The sequence below is a fragment of the Anolis carolinensis genome, chromosome 2, assembly GCF_035594765.1.
Source record: "Anolis carolinensis isolate JA03-04 chromosome 2, rAnoCar3.1.pri, whole genome shotgun sequence".
NCBI classification, from domain to species: domain Eukaryota; kingdom Metazoa; phylum Chordata; class Lepidosauria; order Squamata; family Dactyloidae; genus Anolis; species Anolis carolinensis.
In genome coordinates, this window is record NC_085842.1 from 156,755,791 (window position 1) to 156,781,240 (window position 25,450).

Genomic DNA, 25,450 nt, shown 5'->3' on the forward strand with positions numbered 1-25,450 from the left:
TTTTGCACAATTTGCTTCATGTATACAAACTATTTCCTTGGCAGACATGGCGTTTTATTTTTGCCATCTTCTAGGATGAAATGATATGGCCTTAGCAATAGCTTACAGTATACACATACGGTATATAAAATATGAAAATGGCATCCATTACTTCTTATAGACCTGTCTTCCCCTTAATGAAAATATATTTGGGGTGACCATGAAAAACTAAATTTTTAGTTTGCAAACCTTATTTCTTGAATGCCCAGTATTTATTTGTTATGTAACAAGTCCAATACATCTAATCTGGGGGTGAATGCTAATTACTTATATAATACCTTAATGATAGCCTATTGAATATTAAGCTTCAAACAAATCCACCAAAGCGTAAATACTGTATCAGGACTGACAGCAACGTTTATATGGAACTGGGATTCATTTCAGTGAGAACTAGATATGAAACCTCTACTGAAGTGTTACAAATAGGTTTGCCGTAGCAATAGAGTATGTAGTCAGCAGCTAATAGGGGACAATGTGAAAACGTTTCTCAACCATGCTATTGCACTTACGCCCTATACTTTATTCCACAGGAAACTGGTTTGTCACTATATGGACAGAATGATGAACTAGGCAGGCATTTGATCTGATCCAAAAGGACTCTTATTGTATTCCTAATCATGCACAGCAACATTTAGACCAGGGATGGGTCACATTACCATATCTTTGAAGGCCATGATATCACCACACTTGCTTTCAATGTCCCTAAACTCTTTCTATATGACATTTTCATCATGTTTTGGGGCTTCCTGACCTCCTAGATTCTGAGGACATTCTGAAGCAACTATTTAGCTTTGACTGGGCTGCAGGGGGACTCCCAATGCAAATGCCCTCCACACTCCCTAAAGGTCATTTAGGAACGATAAACAATTATTTGAAAATGTTTATTTGACCCCTGGGGACTGCATTTTTCCCATCCTGATCTAGAACAACCCCATCTCTATGTTTCTTAAGACTCAAACTTTAAAAAACATTACATATAACTGTTTAGTTCATTGTGAAATAGGTTTGTGATATTACATTTAGAAAAAAGAATGGAATCAAATTGATTTTGCCTTCCTACTTTGGTATGTGAGGACAACTAGATGCATCAGAAAATAGAGTAAAATCCCAGTATAATAAAGTGAAGAACTCAAAGAGTGCTGAATCCAGAACTATTACTTGCTAAACATTGGTCGTTCTCCAACCCTTTTGGTACAGAAATATTATTTGGCACACTCAAATATTAGGGTTAAGAATGAATTTGGAACTGCCAAAATACCGAAGATGAAACCAAATCTGGAGACAGTACATTTATTGAAACTTAGAATAGTAATAATATGAGCTGGGAATTAGAAACAGTTTCTGAAAGATTACGTGAAACTAGGTCCAAAGTTTGCAACCATCAATAGGTGAGATACCACTGCTTTAGAAATCTAGATGTGATGGAAAAATAATCACTGTTCCAAATTCAAAGAAAACACTCCAATAAAAACCAAACAGATACCCACAGATGAGTGTCTTTTCTTGATCTAAACATGATGCATCCTCTGCAGCAATTACTCATGTGAGACTGCAGACCAGTATGTTCTCAATTTTACTTGCCATTGTAGACACCAGAATTCTATTGATATGTGTTAGTCAAGGTATCCCATTTCAGCCCAGAAAAAAACCCAATTGTCTATTACATCAAACCATTTCTCAACTTTCAATTTCAACATTTCTTTAGAGCAATGGGAATACGATGAACTACTTTGCTGAACCAGAGTTTATATACTCAAAGAAGAGCAAAGTTAACAGTGCTAACTCCATGTTCTGTCCAATTGCAATCATTATTCAAGGATGAATCTCATACAATAAAAAAACACTCTGATGTAATCTACAGAAATACCACAAATGGCCACTTTTAAAATATTAGCCCCATTTAATCTTGAACTCTTATGCCTTTTCCTGTACACCTTTAAACTGGAATAGTTCTTTGCAGTAAGTGTCAGTGGGAGTCAATTCCCACGTGTTCCTTACTAGGAATCAAACCAATTCAGGGCATGCTCAAGCTGGCCAGTTTTGTACTGTTGGTAAGTATCTTTAAAAAAGAACACAGATCAGTTTCCATGAATTCATCTAGATTTTATCCGACCCTTTCAGTTCTGTAAGCTTGAATCCAAATGTCTGATTCTGTTTCTTGCTGCCTGAACATCAACTTTAAAGGTTTTTTTCCATTCTAGCAATATGAAAATCTCATATCCCATAATGCAGTTTAAATACAATTTAAAGCATCCCAGAATCACGATTACTGTTCTAACATTCACATAGGCATTACACCTCCCTTCCTGTGCCTCTTCCTCCCAAATATCTACCTTTCCCAGACAGGTTGCTGCAGCGACCCTTCTTTTTAAAGGCACACTCAAAAATTCCCACAGGATCACGAAGTCCTGTCCACCTTTATCACAATCATATCAGAACTTTAGTGCCTACGCTAGGCAAACATTAATCCTCACATGACTGTATTAGGTGACAGGCACAACAGGACACCCCAATGGAAGCAGTGTGGTCAAGGAGGGAAGTTGAAGATTAAAGAAAACTATGTTCCTCCATCCTCCCTGCTCAGCAGGGAGGGCTGAAAAAAACTAGCCACACACTGTTTTATTATTTCCAAAGCTTTTTGGAAATACATGCCTGCATTTGTCTCTACTCATCCGCTGGTGAACAGTCAGAGCCAAGGCAGGGAGAAACTGGATAGCTCCACCCCCTACCCTACCATTGCACTTACGGTCAATACTCAAGCTTTCTCAGAGGTTTTCACACCTTTTTTCTTTTCAAACCTGCATTACCTCCATTCGTAGGGAAGTAAATTCCACTAGGACAAAACACATATAAGGGAAAGCCCCACCTCCATTGCAGCTTCTGCTGCAAACCCTTCCTTTGTCCCAATTTAGAAAAATAAAATCAACACTAAGAACATATAACTTAATTTATATTATTTTTAAATGTCCTTTAGAAAGACTGACAATTTAAATAGCCCTGTGCCACCTCAGTTGTTTCATGACCTCTGAATGCCTCCAAAAATGAGAGCAAGTACGACAGGAAACAATCCCCATCATCTCTTTCCATCACGACTGGAGGTGGTGGGGGAAGCACATGGAGAAAAAGGAGTATATCTTTTCACAGCTTCAAAGGGCTCCACATTCTTATACCAATAATAAAAAACATTTTAAAAAGAGGGATCGGGGCATTCACACAAGGCAGTAGAGATCACTATGAGCAACAAGCCCTCCGCAGAAGACAGCCTAACCTCAGTAGTTAAACATGGTGATCACTTGGGGAGGGGCGGTAGGGGAGGGGGAGGTTCTGAGGGCAAGGGGGGCGGCCGTGGTTTATCCCCACTCGCAGCAGCTCTGGGGTTCAAGTATTCACCATATGAATGTACAAAGTCAAAGGAGGGTGGTTGGGTGGGTTGCATGCCTTGCGCACTGAGCAACGAGTGCAGCATGTTCACTGTATCTTGGTAATCAATGGCCTGGTTCATATTATGCCCATTTGCTCCCGCAGTGCTCTTATCCAGTTTTCCATGAGCCCCTCTGGCTTTGCTGCCCTGGGAAAAAGGCAGACCAGTTGTATCCAAGCTGTGTCCGGCATGCTGAGGGAAGGGAAACGGCACAGCCGGGCCTTTTGAATTCTTACTGACTTTCAACAGGGGTTCATGTGCCGCAGCTGAGGTGTCCTCAGGAAGGGGTCTCTTGCGAGAAGAACAAGTGGGAACATAACTCACTTTATGGGATGCAATGCCACTTTGGTTACCATGCTTGGAGTCTCCTGGCCGCTTAGTACTGGCAACAGCTTGCACATGTGAATGTTTGTGGGAATGATGATTATGATGGTGGTGGTGGTTAGAGGAGTGAAGCTTATGTTTCTCCTTGTGTTCTCCCCGGTTCTTGCCACTGCTTTCGTCCGAGGAGCTATGACGATCCAAGGGAGTCGGCACCTTGATGCGCATTTTTATTTCCTCTGGCTTGGAGGAAGAAACAGCAGGCTTATCTACAGGTGCAGGCAACCGCACTTTGAGGGCCGGTGAGGGTTTGTCAGCCTTTTCAGCAGAGGGCCGTTCAGAGCCGTCCGAGTTGCTGCCCAAAGGGATTTTTAGAATGATTGGGGATGGGTTATTTTCTTGCTGCACATCTCTTTCCCGTTGCTGCTGCACAAGCAAGTTCTGAGCAGCATATGCATACTGGGAGCGCACATTAGCCTCCATGTTTTCCAGCTGGCGTTTCTGTGCAGCAAGCTCTTCAGCATGTTTGGCACGATACTCCTTTAATGACACTTTTGCTAGTGGCACACTTTTAATATTCTGCTTAGAGAAAGAGCCACTGCTGTTGTCATGATGGGAATGGTCTGTGCCGGCTGAAATTTCATTAGCTCTATGGCTGACTTCCAGTTTATGTACTACATGTGGGGCTATCCAGCTTTCTGCCGACATTGCATCCGTGCTCCCCAGCTCTCCTGGAGAATCCCCACTTGTGGCTGACAATGAAGTCATGGCTCCGGATGTTGAGGAAGTAGACATACTCATCAGACCTGCAATGGTCATGTCTGATGCACTTCTGGAGATCATGTTAAGAATGGTCTGTTCCGAAAGGCAGTCGTCATCACCTTGTTCATCCGTCTTGGATTTCTTAGCTGCTTGGCAGGCCTAAAATGAGCACAAGCAAAGTTTGTAGTACCAGAAAGCCCACATTTTCTCTGAGTGAAAAGAATGTCACATGCACTTCAACAGTAATTAATTTCATTAAAAATTCTGTAAAAATATATCCTCACTCCCAAATAGCGTCCAGTTTACATCAAACTATATGAAGCCTTAGTCTTCCGCGCCTAAAGCAGTGATGGACAACATGCAACTATAGACTGCAAGTGGCCACTGCACACATTTTACAGCCTCCTGTAACACCCACACTGCTAAAACAGCAATGGCCACAGCTGCCCCTACTATCAGTGGGAGCTCAGGAGAATCTACAAATGTCAAATGATTAACTACAAGAAATATATTAACTAGCATATTTCCTTTGAATGATCATTATACTTTACTTATCAAATTGAAATCCATAAAAAGTTTTGTCAGTTCACAGAACACTGCACAGGGCTTCTTACCCGCCAATTCCTGATGCGTTTCAGCCGATTAGGAGTTTTCTCAAGGATTTGTAGGAATTCATGAGTTAACTCTGTACAAAAAACACAAACACATTGCATGGTGAGAGGCATAACATCTGAAAGGTTTTGGAGACTGTTTTAAACTTCTACCTTTGTTTTTTAGAAACAGAGCAATCCCAAGATTAGCACCACTGGCTCAAATTATATACCATAAATCATCCCACTTAATTCTTTCCACTGTATACTGTCATCCTGGAAACCTTGGAGAGATAGTCCCTTAGAAGTGACATATCAAGTAAAGGAAATACCCCTTATTGTTCAATGGAACATATTTGACCTTGCTCTAAACTTACCATCCAAGAGTTCCAGAGTTACAGTGCCATCAACGTATTCCCACCAGTGCTTCCCGTCCGTGGAGACTGGGATCTCCCAGTTGGACCACTTACAGGCCAAGTGGATGCAGACGCAGGCCACAACGGGAGGGGTGTACTGCAGGCTGAAGGTGGTTAGGTGAAGGCTGACATCACCAGCAGGGAGAGAGAAACAGAAAGCTGTAAGCTCCCAAGCCTGAACGGCAGCAGGACACACAGCCGCCTGCTGGACAGACACTGCAAGAAGTGGGCATCCATCCCAGAGCTTTAAAAGCTCTTGTTATTCTGTATGTTCAAGTCTCCCTACATTAACAATTTGGTTTCAGCCTTGTCCCATAAGGTTTTCAGAGCTTCTGTCAGCCTGGAACTTCAGGACCTTCTAAAAGGCCTATGGGAAATATACTGATGACCAACAGCAATATATTCTCCCTGTGTAATGTGCCTTCAGGTCAGCTCTTGACTGCTGGTGGTCTCATTAATTTCATGGAGTTTTCTCAGGCAAGGAATAGTCAAATGTGGCTTTTGCCAATCCCTTCTTCTGAAATATAGCCTCTGACACCTGTTGGCAGTCTCCCATACAAGTGCTAATCAGGATTGACCATGCATAGTTTCCAAGATCAGACTTGCTCTGTGCCTCTGGGGAAGAGCTTTCCAAACTTTTCATGTTGGTGACATGATTTTTTTGACATTCACCCTTTTGTGACATGGTAATTTAATTTTACTAGCAAATTGGAGGTTAAAATAACCCCTTATAAGAGTTTCATACTACACACACACACATTATATAAATGTTTTATGTAATCTTTACTGTATAAATGAAGTCTGGATTTTTTTTCCTTTATACTTCTGTACTACAGTTGATTATTGTATAGTTTCCTCTATAACCATTCTATGTTGTTCATCACAAACATCATTGTCTTAATTAGTAACTTATCAATTTTAGTGGCATTTACTGCAACTCAATCAACAAATTGTCTAAATTATAAAAGTTATAACAGTATCTACACTTGAACAGTACCAGCCTTTGTTTGTGGGAACATGGGAGGGGGGCATTTTTCATGTGACACACCTAGGGACCACAGGCGACACACTAGTGTGTCCCGACACAGTTTGGAAGTCTCTGATCTAGGGTATTCAAACTCAAAGCCCCAGAATCCAGTGATGCATTAAGATTATCAAACTGTAGACAATTTAAATTTTCCTCAATATATTAACTGTAAAATTGTCAGTTCTTCAAGACAGCATCAAAAGCCTTGTCTTGACAAGAGATACTAGCAAGGCGAACTAGGCAAAGGGTTATTCGATTGTGTATTTATATTTCAAAGCAGTGTATTCTGCAGATGTGTTACAGTTATAGTTCACATAACTGTCTGTATGTATGCGGTTTCTGGGCAAGAAGTAGTCCAACTTTCAGAGGTAAAAAAAGATACATGGAGCGTATTGCAGCTGCTAATTAAATTGAATTTGCATACAAGTAGAAATGAGGCTTTAATACCCCAGACATATCATTCTTCATATTGATTCTTCAAGAGAACTAGCGTATGATACGGTTTACAACACACCATTCAAATATAATGTATCCTACAAGTGTATTTTAAAATCTGTTTTCCAGAAGAATGAGAAAATAAGACATTAGACAGAGAACTCAATCACCACCAATTTGTCACTAGCACTACTCATATTTTTACACATTCTCTTTCCCATTTTAACAGACAATAAAGTCAAAATGCTGAATGGTGCACCACTTACGAGATCCACTCAGGCATATATCGTACCTATACACTCTTTTACTCAAATTATGTTTGCATCAAAGTGTCTGAAACACAACTGAGAAAAATATGGAACTCAGCAATGGCTGCTAGAATAAAATGTTGCATCTATAAAATGCACACGATTTCTGGAGAATTCGAGAAGAAAACACTCTAGCCAACAACACTTCTCAGTATAAACATTCTGGTCTTTTACTATCCTGTCCCAGCACTGAAGCTGCTGTATGTCTACTGATTTCTAGTCAGTGGGAATTCATCCACCTTTCTTAGCAAGAAAATACTGTAGTTTTATCTAAAACATTTGTGTAGCTTGTCACTTATGGCAAGAAAGATTTGCTTTAGGTGGCCAGGAAAGGAAACTTTATCAAAATGTGTGGGTTTTTTAAATCTCTTTAGGCAACAACCAACTATGCATGTACTATTATAATTATGAACCTGCTCTCATTTTAAGCTTCTGATCTGAAGTTCAGAAATCATGCTTATAATCCATTCCTCTAATATAACTGCCCTCACATCCAAATCTATATGCTGAGCATGGTTTCAGTTTTTCTACAAAATGTTGGAGAATTCCTCTGCAACAGGTTAAAATCCCATATAAAATAGAAAGATAAAACTGAGTCAACACCTACCTGTTAGTAGCCATGAAGTAAGAAGTCTGTGCCAGATCCTTGCTGGCTAAAAAGAGAAAGAGAATTTAGATGTTAGTCTTCCCAAGTTTTCCTGGGGCACTAACTCAAAAACATAGCAGCATACTATGATTCACTATAAATCTCTGTATATGAATCTGCCATGAATGCTCACTTTAATACATCCCTTTTGAATTTCCCATTTACCAACACTGTAGATAGTTACAGGGAGAACCTTGGTATCCACTGGAGTTTGGTTCCAGTACTGCTCACCACCACCATACAACAGGCTTCCTGATACAAAACCCATGGACACCCAAGTCCAATAATACACAACAGCACAGCAAAATGGCAAAAATCAAGCTTGTTGTCTGGAATTTCTTTTAAATATTTTCAAATTAGAGATGGCTGAATTTGTGGATAGAAAATCCACAGGTACAGAAGGCTGGTGAACAGTAACATCATCTCTTCTGCATTTCATTTGCTCCTTCCATATGAAAACACAAACAAGTCTCCACCCTGAAACAAACTACCTGCCAGAAAATAGTTTGACATGTGCTATATCAGAATTATAGCCACAGAAGAACTCTGCTTACCTCTAACTAGCTGTGTACACTTCACAACATGAGTATGGGGGTGATCTATGGTGATCTCAAATCCTGTGAAGAAAACAAAGAAACAATTAGGCAATGGACAGAACATCCTTATGGTTCTACGTACCACACTTGCCTCTGATCCTGGGAGGCAAAGTAGATTGACCATCCCCTTCCCATTTTGCTCTTTGCTTAGGTGCAAGGAGGACGTCTTCCTAGGTTCAAATTGATGTTATCCAGCACAAGAAAATGACAGTTACTGGTAAGTTTTGATGCAATCCCATTCCCTGTTGAAAATATTACATTGAAATACATCCAACAATGCCAGAACAGAGTGTATTGTGCATTAAGACATCAGGAAGTCTAATATCTCTTTGAAATATGAACTACTACTTCCAAAAACATACAAGTTAAGATTTTGCTTTCCAGGGAACAGATGTTAATAGCATTTCAACTTAGTTTTTAAAAACTGGGATTTTTTAACAGTTCAGATTGTTTAAACTCCTGTTTTTATTCTTATCAACTTTATGCAGAAATATTTGGACCTGCTGATTTTATATTCCTACACACTCGTACAAAACCTGTGTACACTTCCTGAACAATCAGAATGGATTATTGTCCAGAAAAGATAGCAATAACTTTAAGTGAACTTTTGCAATTTTTTTTAATTGTGTTATTCCATAAAATGCTTCACAGCTAGATCGGTGTCCTTTTGCACTGGTGACTGAAATATGCTTGATGTTCTACGCCTACATCTAACAGGGAAGATTAAGAGCACTATTGTGTAAAGGTCTGTGGCTATATATTAAGTAGCTATTAAAAGTGGAGAATAAATACAATTTTAACTTCTAAAAATTCTCCTAAAACAAAATTATAAGCAATCGGTACCAAGATCCCAATAGCAGTAATTCATATTGATTTGCATGGCTACCAATTTCCCACCATAGGTGACAATACTGATAATGCCATTATGACAACAAGTTGTAAGTTTCCTAAGCGTATAGACTGAAACTTTAACAATATAAAGCCTGTTGAGAAAAACTCAAGCTAATTTATGCACATACACATATGTGAATATATTCCTCCTAAACAAAACAAATAAAACAGGTCATAACTGGCAGTTGTGACAAAGTTTATCATCAAGGCGGATGCTCTCCCATACTGGCCCGCTGTGCCTCTGCCTTTCAGCTGTGAAGAAGACGGGGGTTAGACTCTCCACGCTGCGGAAATATCCTGGGTCTGAGATTCATGAAGCAGCCCGTCCGCTTGGAAAAACTTACCCAGGGTCTGCAGTATTATGCTCTCTAGAATGACCAGGTCTTGGGCTTGTTGCAGGTAAGCCTGGGGTTGAGAGGACAGGCAGGTTACTTGTGATGAGGCACTCTGTATCAAGCCTGCATATTTCTAACACTCTCTTGAGGAAGTAAAAAAATACCAAGGGGGAATCTTTATCACATTCAGCACTGGAGGGAGCTGGTACAACTATCCCTTTCCCAGGAAAAAAAATTGCAAGTGCCCAACATTTCTTGCAATAGATGGCATCGTTGATTTCATACGGGCTTCATGACTTCAACTGCCATTAACTTATCTTAAAAATAGGCCCTTTCCTCCAATTTGGCATCACAATAAAGCTTCCCCCTTGTTTCCAAGGTTAGATGTGCTGGTCCTGTCAGGAAGGGCTGTGGTGAGATGCAAAATAACGTGCTTAACAAACCTCCTGTTTGAATGGCAAGGATAGGTCTGAATTTCAAACTTCATTTATTGGTGTCACCAAAAGAGGGCTATCCTGGCAGGCAACATCAACCCTTTGATGTAAACAGTGCTACACACCTGGCTTTCATTCATACTTTAGCAGGGACACACAGGACAGAGAAGCTATTTGGCTTACAAAACCTCAGAGCTTTCTGTACTATGCACCAATAATATCCAAGCATTAGTCATCACAGTTCTGGAATTTACTTATGCTTGTTTTTAAAAAAGAAAGAAGCACTGAACATCCAATAGCGCACGGGGGGATTTGCACTGCCAGGATTTGTTCTTTTTCCATCCTCAGCTGATGAACACTGCAGGTTCCACAGGCGGGTTACTACTTACCTCACTCCGTGTATCAGGAAGAGCCTCTTGGTGATGAAGACAGGCATGGGCAACCTTGATGACATGCTCCAGTTTTCGAGGCTGTTCTTCCACCTTAGCTGCCAGGAAAAGGGCAGCTGGTGCTACAGACTTCACAAAGGAGAGAAATATAAATACACTCTCCTCCTCCAAATGGCAGTACATCTCATTGCTCCCAAATGTCCAGCAAAGCCAGCTTGACAACATTATCTAGCAGTATCACTAAAGTTTTATAAGGTACTTTACATAGTACATACATTAAAAAACCAATTTCACACTGTATTTCAACTTGTAAAACCCTACAGTCTGAACGATAGAAGAAACATCAGATATATACATTACACAACATTAGTTGCAGAACATATATCCAGGACTCCTTATTCACATGCAATGCACAAAAGAAACACTAATTTAATGCAGAGTAGATTTCTGGAGAATCTAAACTAACTTTCTCCTTAAAGACACAAGTTTATAGTTTTGAAAGTTTTATATGAAAATTTTTGAAAATGTGGCAACAATACCAGATGATAGTCTAGATAGGATTATGCATGGTGCCACGTACTTAGGACAAGGACCTCTTTTTTTCTTCCTTTACATCAACTGCCCTTCAAGTTCTGCGAAAGTCAAATGCCCAACCGATTTGATGATGTGTGAGCAAATGTCATCCAATTTTCTTGAGACATGGTACTGCTGATCTTTATATGAAATGGGGGAACGAAGTCAATGGGTCCAGGGACCACATGCATGTTCAAATATTGTCCCCAAAATAGGAGGTACAAGGAACAGTGAAAACACCCACTTTGAATATTTAGCAAGCGATTTTTTTAGGTTAAAAGGTATGCCAGAAGATGCAAAAAATCCATTTTAATGTCAGAAAAAAGATAGCTGAATGAACAGCTTTGGGACCACAATGTAACAACCCCAGTTAAAATTTGTCAACCCTAATTGAGAAGTTATTGTTGATTCTCACCATCCATTTGACACACATCTAAAGGAAATAACCAAGCTTTTCAAATTGTTTAAAAAGAGCAAACAGTAGATGAGGAGTGGGCCATCTTAGTTCTAGTGCCCAGATTTTAAGGCGTTTTGTCAAGAACTTTGCAGGGCACCCCTCTTCTGTGTTTTTAGACAACAGCTAAAAATGGGACAAGCATTTGAGCAATGAATTTGTCCTCAAAATTATTTTCATTTAATGCTGCTGTTTTTACATTTTAGTCTGCTCCTGCCTTATTGTTTTAGTATCAATGCAGAGTAATGTATATGCTTTATTATACTAATTTTTTATAATTAGTGTAAGGAGTACTTTAAACCAAAAAGGGGGATATAACTGATTTTTTAAACCATGTCATGGAGTCAAATATGTTTCAGAACATTCTTAACTTGACTTCCACTACTGTACCTTAGACAGGATTTCTTCTCTTTACCCTGTTAGCAAATAGTAATAAGCTACACAGAGATCACGAAAGCACCAGAAACAATTTGATGGATACTTACATTCCGATGAAACTGGGTAAAAGACTGAACCATGTAGAATCGATGCATATAGACAATAGCTGTGTTAATAGTCAGCTGGGAACTACAGCATTATGGTTAAGGAAAAATCAGACTGGTGTTTTTAAGACTACTGACAATTATTCATCGATTTTGTTGTAATTCATGCAAAAATTGTGGATAACAGGCTATGCTGCAATTTCACAATGTTATGAAAAAGAATGCATATAAATGTTTTTGAGCAAACATACAACCTACATAAGCTATTAGCATATAGCCTCTTGATATAGAAAAATGAAGCAAAATAAATGTTATATTGAAAAATTCAAAATAGCCAATATATGTAAGAGCCAGGAATTGATTACTTTTTCAAACTAAGTCTTTCTCCCCTTATTTATATATAACCCCTTGAGATCTCTGGGGAACACCTAATCTGACCAGTTATTGCAGAAGAGATGTGGATTCACTCTGTGGAGGTCAAACACCGCATAGACCTGATCTGAGGTAATGAAGGCTAGGGGATACTTGTAATACTTGTAATTCTGGCCCAGAATTCAGAGGATCTCCCAACTTTGAGCCACTATAAATAGTTGGGCTAATTCCAAGATAAAAATGGTCACAAGTTTCTATTACTATCCCCTCCCATTCTCTGTGATGAGCAGTGACATGTAGAAATGTCAGCTGATGTGACAGAATGGTCCCCATTTGATTTAGCTGCAGTAACGGCTCACCAGTAGGACCTGGAACAATGGGTCAGAAGAGATCCGCCATCATAATGTTATCTCAAAACAAGCTGTGAATCCCATTACAAAAGAAGTCCATCTTCCACTTATTACCCAATGCAGGTTGAGTAACCCATGTCCAGATTCTGAAATATTCCAAAATTGTCCACATAACTGGTTGGGACAGGGCCACCTTTGTTTTATAACAAAATGGGCGCGAGAATTAAAGGAATTGCAAACATTAGCTTTAGGTGAGGAGATTCGCATTCTCCGTGATTTCATTTTAGTCCCACTGATTAAAGGAGTGAACTACAGTACTCTCTAGAGAACTCTACATGAAATCCCATATCTCAGGAGGATGCTAGGTGGAGCCAGAACCCAAATGTGCATCTCATACCCGAAATACTTCAAAACTGTCCTTATAGGTGGCTGGTGCTTTCTGATTCCTTAAAGTACATAAACGTTGCTTCATGCTGAACATTATTAAAGTATTACCACATTTTGTGCCAAACGTTATTTTCAAATTGTAGGTAGACGGTTAAGCTGCCTTGAGTCCCCCTCAGGGTTGAGAAAGGCGGGATATAAATATGGTAAATAAACAAATAAATACGGTTATATGAAACATAAATTAATTCCATGTGAATACAGGTATCTCAAAACCGGGGGAAAGGCCTACAGCACTCCAGCTCCCAGGCATTTCGACCAAGGGGCACTCCATCTGAGTGTGGTCCCTCCGTCGCCAGAGATTTGGGCCTCACCACACAGCCGTTTAACCCAAGAGGCCGTCCAGAGGCCCAGCGCCATGCCCCGCCCGGCCTTCCGGTGCTCCCCGTCTCCCTTCCCGAGCCCCGGCGCGTTCCTGGGCAGGCGCGGCCTAAAAAGAGCTTCGGAGGGAACCCCGGTCCAAGCCGCTTGCCCAAAGCCCCCCTGGGTCGGGTCCGCTCCGAAGCCGGCATTTCCCACCCGCCCGGCCTGCCTGCTGCGGCCTAGTTCCCAAAGGGATACACATTGAGGCGCTGGCCCATGTCCTGGAGCAGGTTGGCCGCTTGCTGCCGGTAGGAAAGCTCCTTGTCCGGGTCAAGGCCCGCGCGGCGGGAAGGGCTCCGCGCCAGTTGCTCCCGAGTGAAATACCAGCGCCTTCCGACTTCGGCCGTTTCAGCCGCCGCCGCGCCACACACCGCCATGATGGCCGCCGTCGCCGTCGACAACCACGCATGCGCCGCGAAACGCACGCAAGGGACGACGACCGCGAGATCTGCGCAGCCAGCCTCTTCCTTCTACCACTTCCGGTATGCGTTCTACGCACTTCCTGTTCCTTCTCCACTGGAAAGTATGGCGTCTTGAACTTCCGGTATTAACTGTCTCATCCTTCGAAAGCGGATGTTCTGCTCTTGCTGTGTCTTTGGCCCCAGCGAGTCGTGGATGAATTAATGAATTGTATAAGCGAATTCACCAAGGGCAGTTAGAAAATGTATTTAATGTAAGCAATGTTTTACATAATTTATTATTGGGTTGCTGTGAGTTTTCCGGGCTGTATGGCCATGTTCCAGAAGCATTCTCTACTGACGTTTCGCCTGCATCTGTGGCAGGCATCTTCAGAGGTCTTGAAACTAATCAAGCGGGGTTTATATATCTGGGGAATGTTCAAGGTGGGAGAAAGAACTCGTCTGTTTGAGGCAAGTGTGAATGTTTCAATTAATCACATTGATTAGCATTTAATGACATTGCAGCTTAAAAGACTGGCTGCTTCCTGCTTGGGTTAATCCTTTGTTGGGAGAGGCTAGCTGGCCCTTATTGTTTCCTGTCTGGAATTCCTCTGTTTTCTGAGTGTTGTGCACACTGAAAAGAAGGGAGGAAACCATGAAAACGAACAAAATCTAGTGACCAGTATTTAAAAACTCTAAAATCAGATCAGTAGAAGAACATTTTATTGATTAGACCTTAGGCCATATCAAAGAGGTCAGTAAATAAATAACAACACTCTGAAAACGGGAATTCCAGACAGGAAACATTCAGGACCAGATCCCAACACAGGATTCCCCCAGGCACTAAGAATCCAGACTTTGAAGCTGCAAGGCCATTTAATGCTAATCAAGGTGGCCAGTTGCACCATTCACACTTGCCTCAAGCAGACAAGCATTCTTTTATCCACCCTGCACCTTCCACAGATATATACCGGTAAACCCCACTTGCCTAGTTTCCAACAGACCTCACAACCTCTGAAGATACCTGCCATAGATGTGGGAGAAATATCAGGAGAGAATGCTTCTGGAACATGGCCATACAGCCCAGGAAACTCACAGCAACCCAGTGATTCTGGCCATGAAAGCTTTCAACAAGACAATTAATGAATTGTATAAGTGAATCCATTAAGGGCAGTTAGTACATTTATTTAATGTAAGCAGTGTTTTACATAACTTATTTAATTAATAAATCCATTCATAAATACATGAGTTATGTAAAACATTGCTTATATTTTAAAAAAACTTTCTAACTGCCCTTCTTTCAGCGTTCACATTCAACCAACGAGGAGTTCTGGAGAACAATTTACTCACTATATTTTTAGTTCAAACTTTTGGGGTTTAATCAGTGAAGAAACAACATTGAAAGAAGTGGGAGAGTGGGGTCATGTCTTGATCTGGGAGCAGAAAAAATGAATAAACAACAAAGTAAATGCAGAAACAGCGTAGTATCACCGAATAAATGAATGACTTTTGTCTGGGTGGAAAATTGTGCGTAGATTAGAGGAGTTCTAATTCCAAAGGCACATCTTTACAAGGCCTTTAACATCTCTGCCAAAGAAGAATGGTGTCTTACCAAACTCCCTTGACTCCATAACATTGAGCTGTGGCAGTTAAAGTGGTGTCAAACTACATTAACTGCAGTGAAGATGTGCCCAAAAATATCATTCCATAGGCCCAGATGTTTTCGTAGTTTTATCCATTGTGCTTGTAGGGACTGGAGAAAAAGAAAAATGGAAAATTACTAAACCAGGAAAAGGTTTAGACAGAGAGTGGGGGGGGGGGGAGGGGGCTGAGAGGGAGATGGTCAAAACAACAAAGGGAAGAGTTGAATGAGAAAGAGGGGAGAGTTCAAAGGACGGGGGGGGGGGGGGGGACTTGATGATCTGCTAGACAGGAAGGAGGGGAAACATTTGTTATGAAATGCTGTTGTAAATTGCTGATAAAGGGGCACCAGAAGAGAACAAAGGGGGAAAAGATACATGAATGAAATTGTTTGTGTGCGCATGCTTAAAACCTAAAACCCCTGAGCTGCGACTCAGGAGTGTGGCATTATCTTCCTTGCTTCCCTGGCAGGCAGTTTTGAACAAATAAATCTGTTGTTCCTGATTTACTCACCTGAGAATGTCTAATTGGATAGAGACCCAAGGGGTTCAAGGACTGCCTTTTGGAAAAGGATACAGCAATGAGTCTCAACAGTGCATTATGCCACATATTTGATTATTTTAAAGCATTTAGGTTGTTCTAACAGTTATTCCCCATTTTTTTAAAAACTGCAAGTTGATTTTTTTTTGTTTCCAAAGAAAGCAGGGGAAGGTTGTATTTAATTTACAAGTTGTGGTTTCGGTCATGTTTTGTTGGAGCTATAAATTAAGGTTACTGTTTTAAGGTATTTTTAAATACAGTGAGCCTTTGCTATCCACTGAAGTTTGCTTCCAAAACTCCCTTTGGATGGCAAAATCTATGGATGCTCAAAGCCCACAATCTGCAATAGCATCATAAAATTATGTCCTTTATATAAATAGCTAAAGTCAAAGTTTGCTTTCTGAATTTTTAAACAATACTTTTAGGGATGTTTGAATCTGTGAATACAGAATCCATGGATATGGAGGGCCAACTAGGCAGTAGCATTGTTATCAAGACATCAGACCCCCAACAACATTAATGATATGAATTATTATCTGTGGATATATGGCCAGCACATTGGATTTTTTCTCTTTGCCTGCAAAGTAACCTTTCATTAATCTCATTGGAATATTGCTTCACCACATCTTGGATTTCAAGGAACAGCACCCCAAATCACCATAATCACCTAACAATGCCCACACAACCTAACGATGGAGCAAACTAGAGGTCATAGAAGATGCCCAATGCCCTCTTTTATCCTCTTCCTGGGAACTTACCTCATCTATAGCACTTATCCCAGATATGGGCAGACTTTGGCCCTCCAAGTGTTTTGAATGTCAGCTCCCATAATTCCTAATAGCTGGCTGGGATTTCTGGGAGTCGAAGTCCAAAACACCTGGAGGGTTGAAGTTTGCCCATGCCTTTGTCTAGCTGGCATTGGACCATCAGGACCCATCAACCACTCATCAAATTGCATGCCAGCCAGATGTACTGTTTCTGGGAAGGACTCACAAAAGTTCAAACAGCAATGACAATTTATTAAATTTCACACTTTGTGCCTGGTTGCGACAGAGGCAGAAGCAGACTCACATCTCCAACAGTGAAGCTGCAGATCCTGCCAGCACCCTTTAAGCTCAATGAGGAACCAGCATAGCAAATTTCACTTGTTCGGTACTGCTATAGATAACCCATACATTCACAGGTGGGATATGTCATACTAAGTACAGTACTAGGTCTGCTGATATTCTCTTTGGACATTGAGAATTAAAGACTTCTTATATTGCCTTCTACTTGTCTGTGTCCTGATTTGGCCTTCTGGAGTAGCTGGGGCACTCTGGATTTTTGAACCCATGTTTTAGTGGAGCTGAAATCACTTAACAGCACCATCTCTTCCCTATTTCCTTTGCTCCTTCCAGATAAAAACTGAGATAAGTCTCATTCAGAAACAAATTACCAACCAGAAAAAGTATACTTTTGTGTGCAGATACAGCGGGCCAAATGTACTTATAATATTGTTAATAGCTAAATTATATTTTGATATTGACCTCTTGTGTGTTTTTAATTGTAATTATTTTAATGTTTAAGTGTTAATTGAAGTACAGTAGAGTCTCACTTATCCAACATAAACGGGCCGGCAGAACGTTGGATAAGCGAATATGCTGGATAATAAGGAGGGATCAAGGAAAAACCTATTAAACATAAAATTATGTTATGGTTTTACAAATTAAGCACCAAAACATCATGTTATACAACAAATTTGACAGAAAAAGTAGTTCAATACATAGTAATGCTATGTAGTAATTATTGTATTTACGCTTTAGCACCAAAATATCACGATGTATTGAAAACATTGACTACAAAAATGTGTTGGATAATCCAGAACGTTGGATAAGTGAGTATTGGATAAGCGAGACTCTACTGTATAGGCATTTAGGCAATGAGACTTCTTGCTGGATATGTATCTGAATGCATAAACAAACAGATACAGGGTTATCTTTTACATTATAAGGTAAGCCTGTGTCTGTTTGTCTATGCATTCATTGCTGCTAATGTGAGTTATTATGATCCTAGTGATAATAATAAGCTAGAACATTGAAATCAAATGTGGGAGCCTCAAAGAGGAACCCAATTTAATCTTTATAGTAATAACTAGAGGTAAGAGTTGGTTCATAAAAGTTCAAGGAGCAGGGCTTGAATTCACAGGAAATACCAGCCTGTGATTCTAATATTTTTTTTTTTTAAATATATATTTTATTGATATTATCTCATATTTCATGTTGTGAGTGTATTGCACATTTAATACAAACATTCATACCTACACATCATTTATCTCTTATCACATTTCTCAATCATCTTCCCATCTATATTGTCTACTCACATATCTAATATATCATCATTCTATTCATTCTTTTTTCCCCTCCCCTCCCCCTCCCCTCTCCCACCCCACTCCCTTCCCCCCACCCCTACCCCATACCACAATTCCATTAGAAATTTAATTCCAACCATGAGCACAACTTTTCCCATTTCTGTACAATATTTACATTGGCTTCGCCTCTTTTTATCCAATCTGAATATAGTGTCCATTTCTCTTTAACTTTCCTCATTTTATCTTCCTTCTTATCCTCAGAGGTTACATTTGCAATAATTTCTGATTGAACCTGGTCAAACAAATAATTATTCCAATTCACCATATTCCACTTTTTTTCATCTCTCCAGCCCCATGCTATTACTGCCTTCCCTGCAAGAATCATAGCTTTGAATAGATCTTGGTGTTTTACATCAATCTTATTGTTCCCTAATATCCCCATCAACATTAATTCCATGTTTACTTGGAGTGATATTCTGAATAATTCTTCTATTTTCCCCGTTATTTTTTCCCAAAATGATTTTACCCTTGGACATTCCCACCACATGTGGGCATACCATCCCTTGCTTACTCCACAATGCCAACATGTTGAATTTTTGTCCCTGATCATATTTGCTAATTGTGCTGGGGTGCGGTACCATTTCCATATGAATTTCCTTTCCATTTCTTTGTACTTCTCGATTTTAATTTTTGTGGCCTCTCTTTTTAAGTTCTCTATTGTTTGTCTTGTAAGTACCCCCTCTTTTTGCCATCGTTCTTGTAATGTTCTTATGATATATTCCTCATCTTTGGTCATCGCTTTGTATATTACTCCCACCAGCCCTTTCTCTGAAGTCTGTGCTTTCTTAATTATGTGTTCCATCATACTCTCCTTAACTATACATTCTCCATATTTCCCTTGTTTCAGTTTATTATATAGTCCCAATATCTTAATCCAATTTTTATCTCCCATCTTATCTATTATTCTGTTTATGGGGATAAGATGGCCATTCATATCGTATAAATCTTTAATCCTATAGTATCCTTTGGTCTTCATTTCTCTCCACCAGCCGGAATCAAACTCCTTCTCGTAAAGGCTTTCAATTGGGGTCCATTTTGATATTCCTGGCATCCATTTAAATTTCCATTTTTTCCAAATTTTTAATGACAATTTTCTGGGGCCTCTTGTTCTTTTAATACTTGTTTCCAAGTTCCTTGTAAAAATTCCAAAACTTGCCTCTCTCTTATTAACTCCTTCCTCTACCTTAAACCATTTATCTCTTTTCTCTCTCATATTTTCGAATAATGGTTTTATTTGGAACGCTTCATAATATAGTTCTAAATTTGGGATGCCCCACCCCAGATCTTCCTGGTGTGTAAAGTATATTTTATTTGGTAGTCTTGATTTCTTTTCTCCTAAGATCCATTTCTTGATAGTCCTATTCCAAATATTTAATTGTCCTTGTTTAATTTCCAATGGAAGAACTTGGAATAAGTATAATAATTTAGGTATCAGAAACATTTTAGTTGCTTTTATTTTCCCTAAGGTGCTCAGATTTTTGTTTTTCCAATTTTCCATATTGTTAGAAATTTTCTTCCATGCCTGTTTATAATTAATCTCCACCATCTTTCCCATATTCTTATGTATAATCACTCCCAAATATTTTATTTTCTTCTTACCCATACCCATTTCTGTTATATTATCTATTTCTCTTTTTTCTTTTTTGTTTACATCAAAATACATAATTTCTGATTTCTTTATGTTTACCCCCAATCCTGTATTTTTTTCAAAATCTGTTAATATAATTTTTAATTCTCTAATTCCTATTAAAGGATGGGATAATATTATCATAATGTCATCAGCATAAGTATTCAGCCTAATTTCCCCGCCATCAAATTTAAAGCCTTCTATCCTTACGCTGTTCCTTATTCTGTCTGCCAAGATCTCAATACCCATTATAAATAGATGTGGCGATAGCGGGCAGCCTTGCCTGACTCCTCTTTGAATGGGGAACTCATCTGACAAGCCCTCATTGATTCTAACCACCGCCTCACTTTCCCTATATAGTTCTCTGATTGCATTTATAAATGCATTTCCTATTCCAAATTTAATCATTGTCTCCCATAGAAATTCATGATTTATTGTATCAAATGCTTTGTATATGTCCAATTTTAAAAATGCTAATTTCTTTCCTTGTCTATGCTCCATTATGTTTATTATATTTCTGATTGGGTGTCCAATTTGCCTCCCTTTCACAAATCCATATTGATCCTCTTTTATCACTTTAGGTAATACTTTTTCCAATCTATTTGCTAAAATTTTTGCGAATATTTTATAGTCTTGGTTTAATAAACTAATTGGTCTATATGAGCCCGTATCTTTTGGGTCTCTCTGTGGTTTCAATATGACTCTTATTTCTGCTTTCCTCCAAGTATTAGGGGCCTTTTCTCCCCTCATTATGTTGTTAAATAATCTTTGCATTTCTGGGCCTAATATTTCTATAAATTCCTTATAAAATTCGGCTGTGAAACCGTCCAGTCCTGGGGATTTAGAATTTTTCAATTTCTTAACCACTTCCTTTATTTCCTGTTCTGTGATTTCCGAATTTAATCTTTGTGTTTCCTCCTCTCCTAACCTTATATTTAAATTTTCCTCCATATGACCTTTATTATCTTCCTTATATAATCCTTGATAAAATGAGGCAAATGCTTCTCTTATTTTAGCAGAGTTACAAGTAATTTTGTTCTCCTGAGTCTTAATAGCCTTAATCTTCTGTTTTTCCTTTCTATTTTTCAGATATTTTGCCAATCTCTTCATAGAATTAATATTAGATCTATGAATTTCATTTTTAACTAAGTTTTGTCTTTTCCAAATTGAAAAAAAGTCCAATTCATCTAGTTCCTTTCTTAGCATTTCAATCTGGCTCTGTGTTTGAGCCTTAAACTTAATCTGTTGTTGTCCTTGTAGGTTTTTTATCTTCTGAATTTTGTTTTGTCTATCTGCATACCATTTCTTTTTTATTAATCTCTCTTTGAGGATGCAATGTCCTCTGATCACAGCTTTTGCTGCATCCCATATTATGCTTTCTGAGGAAGAACCCCTATTTTCTTGAAAATAATACCCAATTTGCTTGATCATATACTCTCTATCTTCCTTTCTCCCTGTAATTATATTATTATATTTCCATATCTTATTTCTATGTTCTATATTAAACTCTAATTCCATTATTATTGGCGCATGATCTGAGAGCCAAATTCCTTGTGTGTATATATTTCTTATTTCCATCTCATTAGATTCTCTGACCATTATATAATCTATGCGAGTATATTTTTTATACCTATTGGAATAGAATGTAGGATTAGCTTTCTTGTTGGCTATCTCAAATGCGTCTTTTAGTCCCCAGTTTCCTAATTTGTATAAGTTCTGTTGGCTTATATCTAAATTGAAATCCCCTGTTAGAATAATTTCTCCCTCATAGAAATTCTGAAGTTTCTTCAGGATTTTTCTCAAAAAATGTTGCTGACCTTTATTGGGGGAGTATATATTAGCTATGGTAAATTTTTTATTGTCTATTTTAAATTTCAGCATTACATATCTTCCATCTGTATCTATCAGTTGATCCAATATCTCAAAATTAATATTGTTATTCATAAGAATTGCTGTTCCTCTAGCTCTTTTGGTACCTCTAGCTTCAATAACTGTTTGCCAAGTACTAGAATTCAATAATGGGCATTGATCCCGTTTATCTTTGTGCGATTCTTGCAAACAAATTATGCTAGCTCCTTCTGCCTTAGCTAATTTAATTAATCTATACTTTTTTAGATTTGACGACAAGCCATTCACATTCAAAGATATTAACTTGATAATCTTACCCATCACCTTTTACAACGAATTTATTTGTATGCTCATGTGGATTATACTTTATTATGTCTATGTGGTTCCCTCCCCTCCTAGAAAGCGACCTTGTTTTAGGGAGGAATTTCCCTCCCTGTCCCTTCCCATACATTTGACTTGCTGCGTTCCTCTTTCCCCCCTCCCCTCCTTAACATGATTTGTTCTCATTTACAGATTCAGTGTAGCCCAACATTTGTACATCTTTTTAACATCTACCATTTACTTTTTACACCCCATCTTTTTCAACTTTTGATAGTCTTAAATCTAAAGGCTCTCCCTTGATCGGTCCATGCGAGGCTTTTTTCTATGAAGTGCAGTTCCTTCTTCAGGGCTAGATAAGACTTCCTCTGGATCACGGTTGCTTTGAGTTTCTCCCTCTCGATCTCCCTGCAGCGTGGTGAGTCCAAGGTCATCCAGCATTCTGTCAGCCTCCTCTGCATTCCTTGCCATGAATCTCTTTCCATCCCGAAAGACGATAATGGTAGCTGGATATGCCCACGAAAATCTAATTCCATTCTCAAACAATGTTTTAGCCAATGGATTCATTTCTTTCCTCTGCTGAAGGGTTCCTGCTGAGAAGTCCTGCTTAACCCAGATCTTGCTGCCCCTGAATTGCAAGTCTTTAATTTTCCTTAGTTCTTTGTATACATAGTCTCTAATTTTTTCAGAGGCAAAGGCAATTATCACATCTCTTGGGTGACGATAGTTGCCCATAGGTCTATAAATTCTATGGGCACGTACAATGTCCTCAAGTTTAATGCTTAATTTATTTTCATTTAGCCAGCTCACCAAAATTTGCTCCAATTCTTCTGGTGTTGCTCGGACCGCATCAGGAATTCCAGCCAGTTTCAAGTTTCTCCGGCGAAACCTGTCATTCAGCTGAGTGAGTTGTCTCTCCATCTCATCAATCCTCGATTGGTTTTCACCAGCCTTTTTCTGTGCTGACTGTGCAGTTTTTTTTACTGCATGTATTTCCTGTTTCATTTCCTGAAGTTGATTATTAATTTGTTTAATGTCCGATCTGATATTTTTCTCCATATCTTTCAATAATAGTCCCAATTCTTTTAGGCTGCGCGCCATCTTATCTTACCCTCCGGCAGTAGATAGTAGGCGAAGATCTCTGTTCCTCTTCTGGAGTTATAAATCAGTTGTAAATCAGTCCTCCTCCAGGCTTCAGAGTCTCCCTTGTCTGACTTTTATTGCCCAATTAAGTAGATGGCTTTCACTTTGTTTTTTTTGCCTTTAGTTGGGCTATAAATTTAAGGTTCTGGGGAGAGGGTTTGTGGAGCGTCTATTCTCTCCGACGCATGCGCAGCAAGTCCCCCCTGTGATTCTAATATTGTCACTTTCTCCCCTCTGTACAGCTTTAAAAACATTTTGCCTGATGAAGAAACTTGTATTTTATGGATGTTATTGGCCAATGAACAATTGCTCTTTTGTGGATTAACAATAAAGACAGTGCTAGAAGCGAGTGTGTATGCTAGATCTCCCTAATGGAAAAACTCAATGTTGTTTCGCTTATTCTTATTTCCTGTAGTTACTCAATGTTTACAACAAATGACAAGCAAACCAAATATTTTTATTATTGGTAATCACATATAAATAATAAAATTCTGCAAATTTATCAAGTCATGTTGTTCGGACTGGTGATTCTGAAATCATTATTTCAATTACCTTTTTCCCTCAAACCAGACTTCAGGAACGTCAAACTGTTTTTCTTTAGATATCACAGTTGCCTGTAGAAACGCATATTCTTTTAATTCTATCTCTGCAATTAGGAATTTAACGAGTAGTTGTTATTGAGAAATCATATGGAACTATCATGAACTGGAAAAGCTCAGCCTTACAAATTACCTAGGAGCTGTACACTCTGCCTCACCTTTTTTCCTTGTTCATTTGACCCACCCTGGAATGCAGACCATCCACACACAGAAGGAAATTTACATGACCTTCTTAACTAAACACATCACCCTAAGAAAAGCCATCTGAAGAGGAAATGGCCAAATACCCCATCAATCAGGGATAGTCATGTCCATAGGAGAATTCCATTTCACAAACTTCTCGAAGTCCACTCCGTTTCATCCATTCATAAATCTAAAGGGCTCATTCACACACCCTTTTTAATATTTCTTCTGCAATTTGTCAACATCAGCGGGTCGCCAGTCTAGACAAACCAAACTGGCAACAAACCCTTTCCCCCCTTCTAACCTATAGCCTAGTGACATCCAACATCCGGCAGGCTCTATCCCTTCTGAGTTTCAGAAAGAAATTGAAGACCTGGCTGTGCGAGCAAGCGTTTAAAGAATAAGCTCTGTTGGCTTTGACTCGGTCTGGATCAAGGTTTATGTACAAGGTTTTGCAGATGAATGGTTTAAGCACTTTGTATTGTATATTGTTATTTGTTTAAATGTTTTTAACTGTTTTATGTTTTATTGTATTGTATTGTTGTTTATTGGCAATGAATTTTGCCAAATTTGTAAGCCGCCTTGAGTCCCCTTAGGTGATAGAAGGCGGGATAGAAATGATGGAAATAAATAAAATAAATATGTATGTATTTTCAGCATACCTCATCCCAGTACAAAAGGTAACCTGGGAACATCTCTGTAGGCACAATTAGTTGCCTAATCCTATCACAATGAGACCAGAGGCAGAAGGGGAGAGTGCTCTAGGAACATAAGACGATCACAGTTGAAGATCATACTAAGCCCATTAACAAAAGACTTCTTTTCATTGATATGTTTCTTGCCATTGCTGAGGGGTTTTCTGGCTTCCCATTAAGGTCTGCAGATAAAGGTCAGTGAATAACTTCACCTATTGTACTGTTTGTCTCTCAGAACTTCTCATAATGTTCTACCAGACCTTTTCCTTTTTATAAACTCAGCCTGAATTGTTAAGCCAATCAGAGATTCATTTGCATGTTTATCAACCACATTCCTGGGGGTTGCACCACTTTTGGAATCAGAAATTGACTCAGACTTCAGACTCTCCCGCCATGGGGAACC

General features: G+C 39.2%; 1 protein-coding gene across 2 annotated transcripts; it reads right to left on the bottom strand.

Annotated features, from left to right (window-relative positions):
* Positions 1-1,313: 1,313 nt before the first annotated feature.
* On the bottom strand, positions 1,314-14,069 carry ccnt1 (cyclin T1). Of its 2 annotated transcripts, XM_003217013.4 has the most exons (9): positions 13,847-14,069; positions 12,123-12,204; positions 10,611-10,739; positions 9,797-9,857; positions 8,520-8,582; positions 7,927-7,972; positions 5,511-5,674; positions 5,158-5,228; positions 1,314-4,702 (listed from the first exon to the last, which is right to left on the bottom strand). In XM_003217013.4, the coding sequence occupies exons 1-9, from the start codon at positions 14,023-14,025 to the stop codon at positions 3,329-3,331; spliced, it is 2,169 nt and encodes a 722-aa protein (XP_003217061.1). In that variant the 5' UTR covers positions 14,026-14,069; the 3' UTR covers positions 1,314-3,328. The 2 variants fall into 2 exon arrangements, with proteins under 2 accessions (XP_003217061.1, XP_062826973.1); XM_062970903.1 differs by lacking the exons at positions 9,797-9,857; positions 12,123-12,204; positions 13,847-14,069 and having other exon boundaries at positions 10,611-10,743.
* Positions 14,070-25,450: the final 11,381 nt, after the last annotated feature.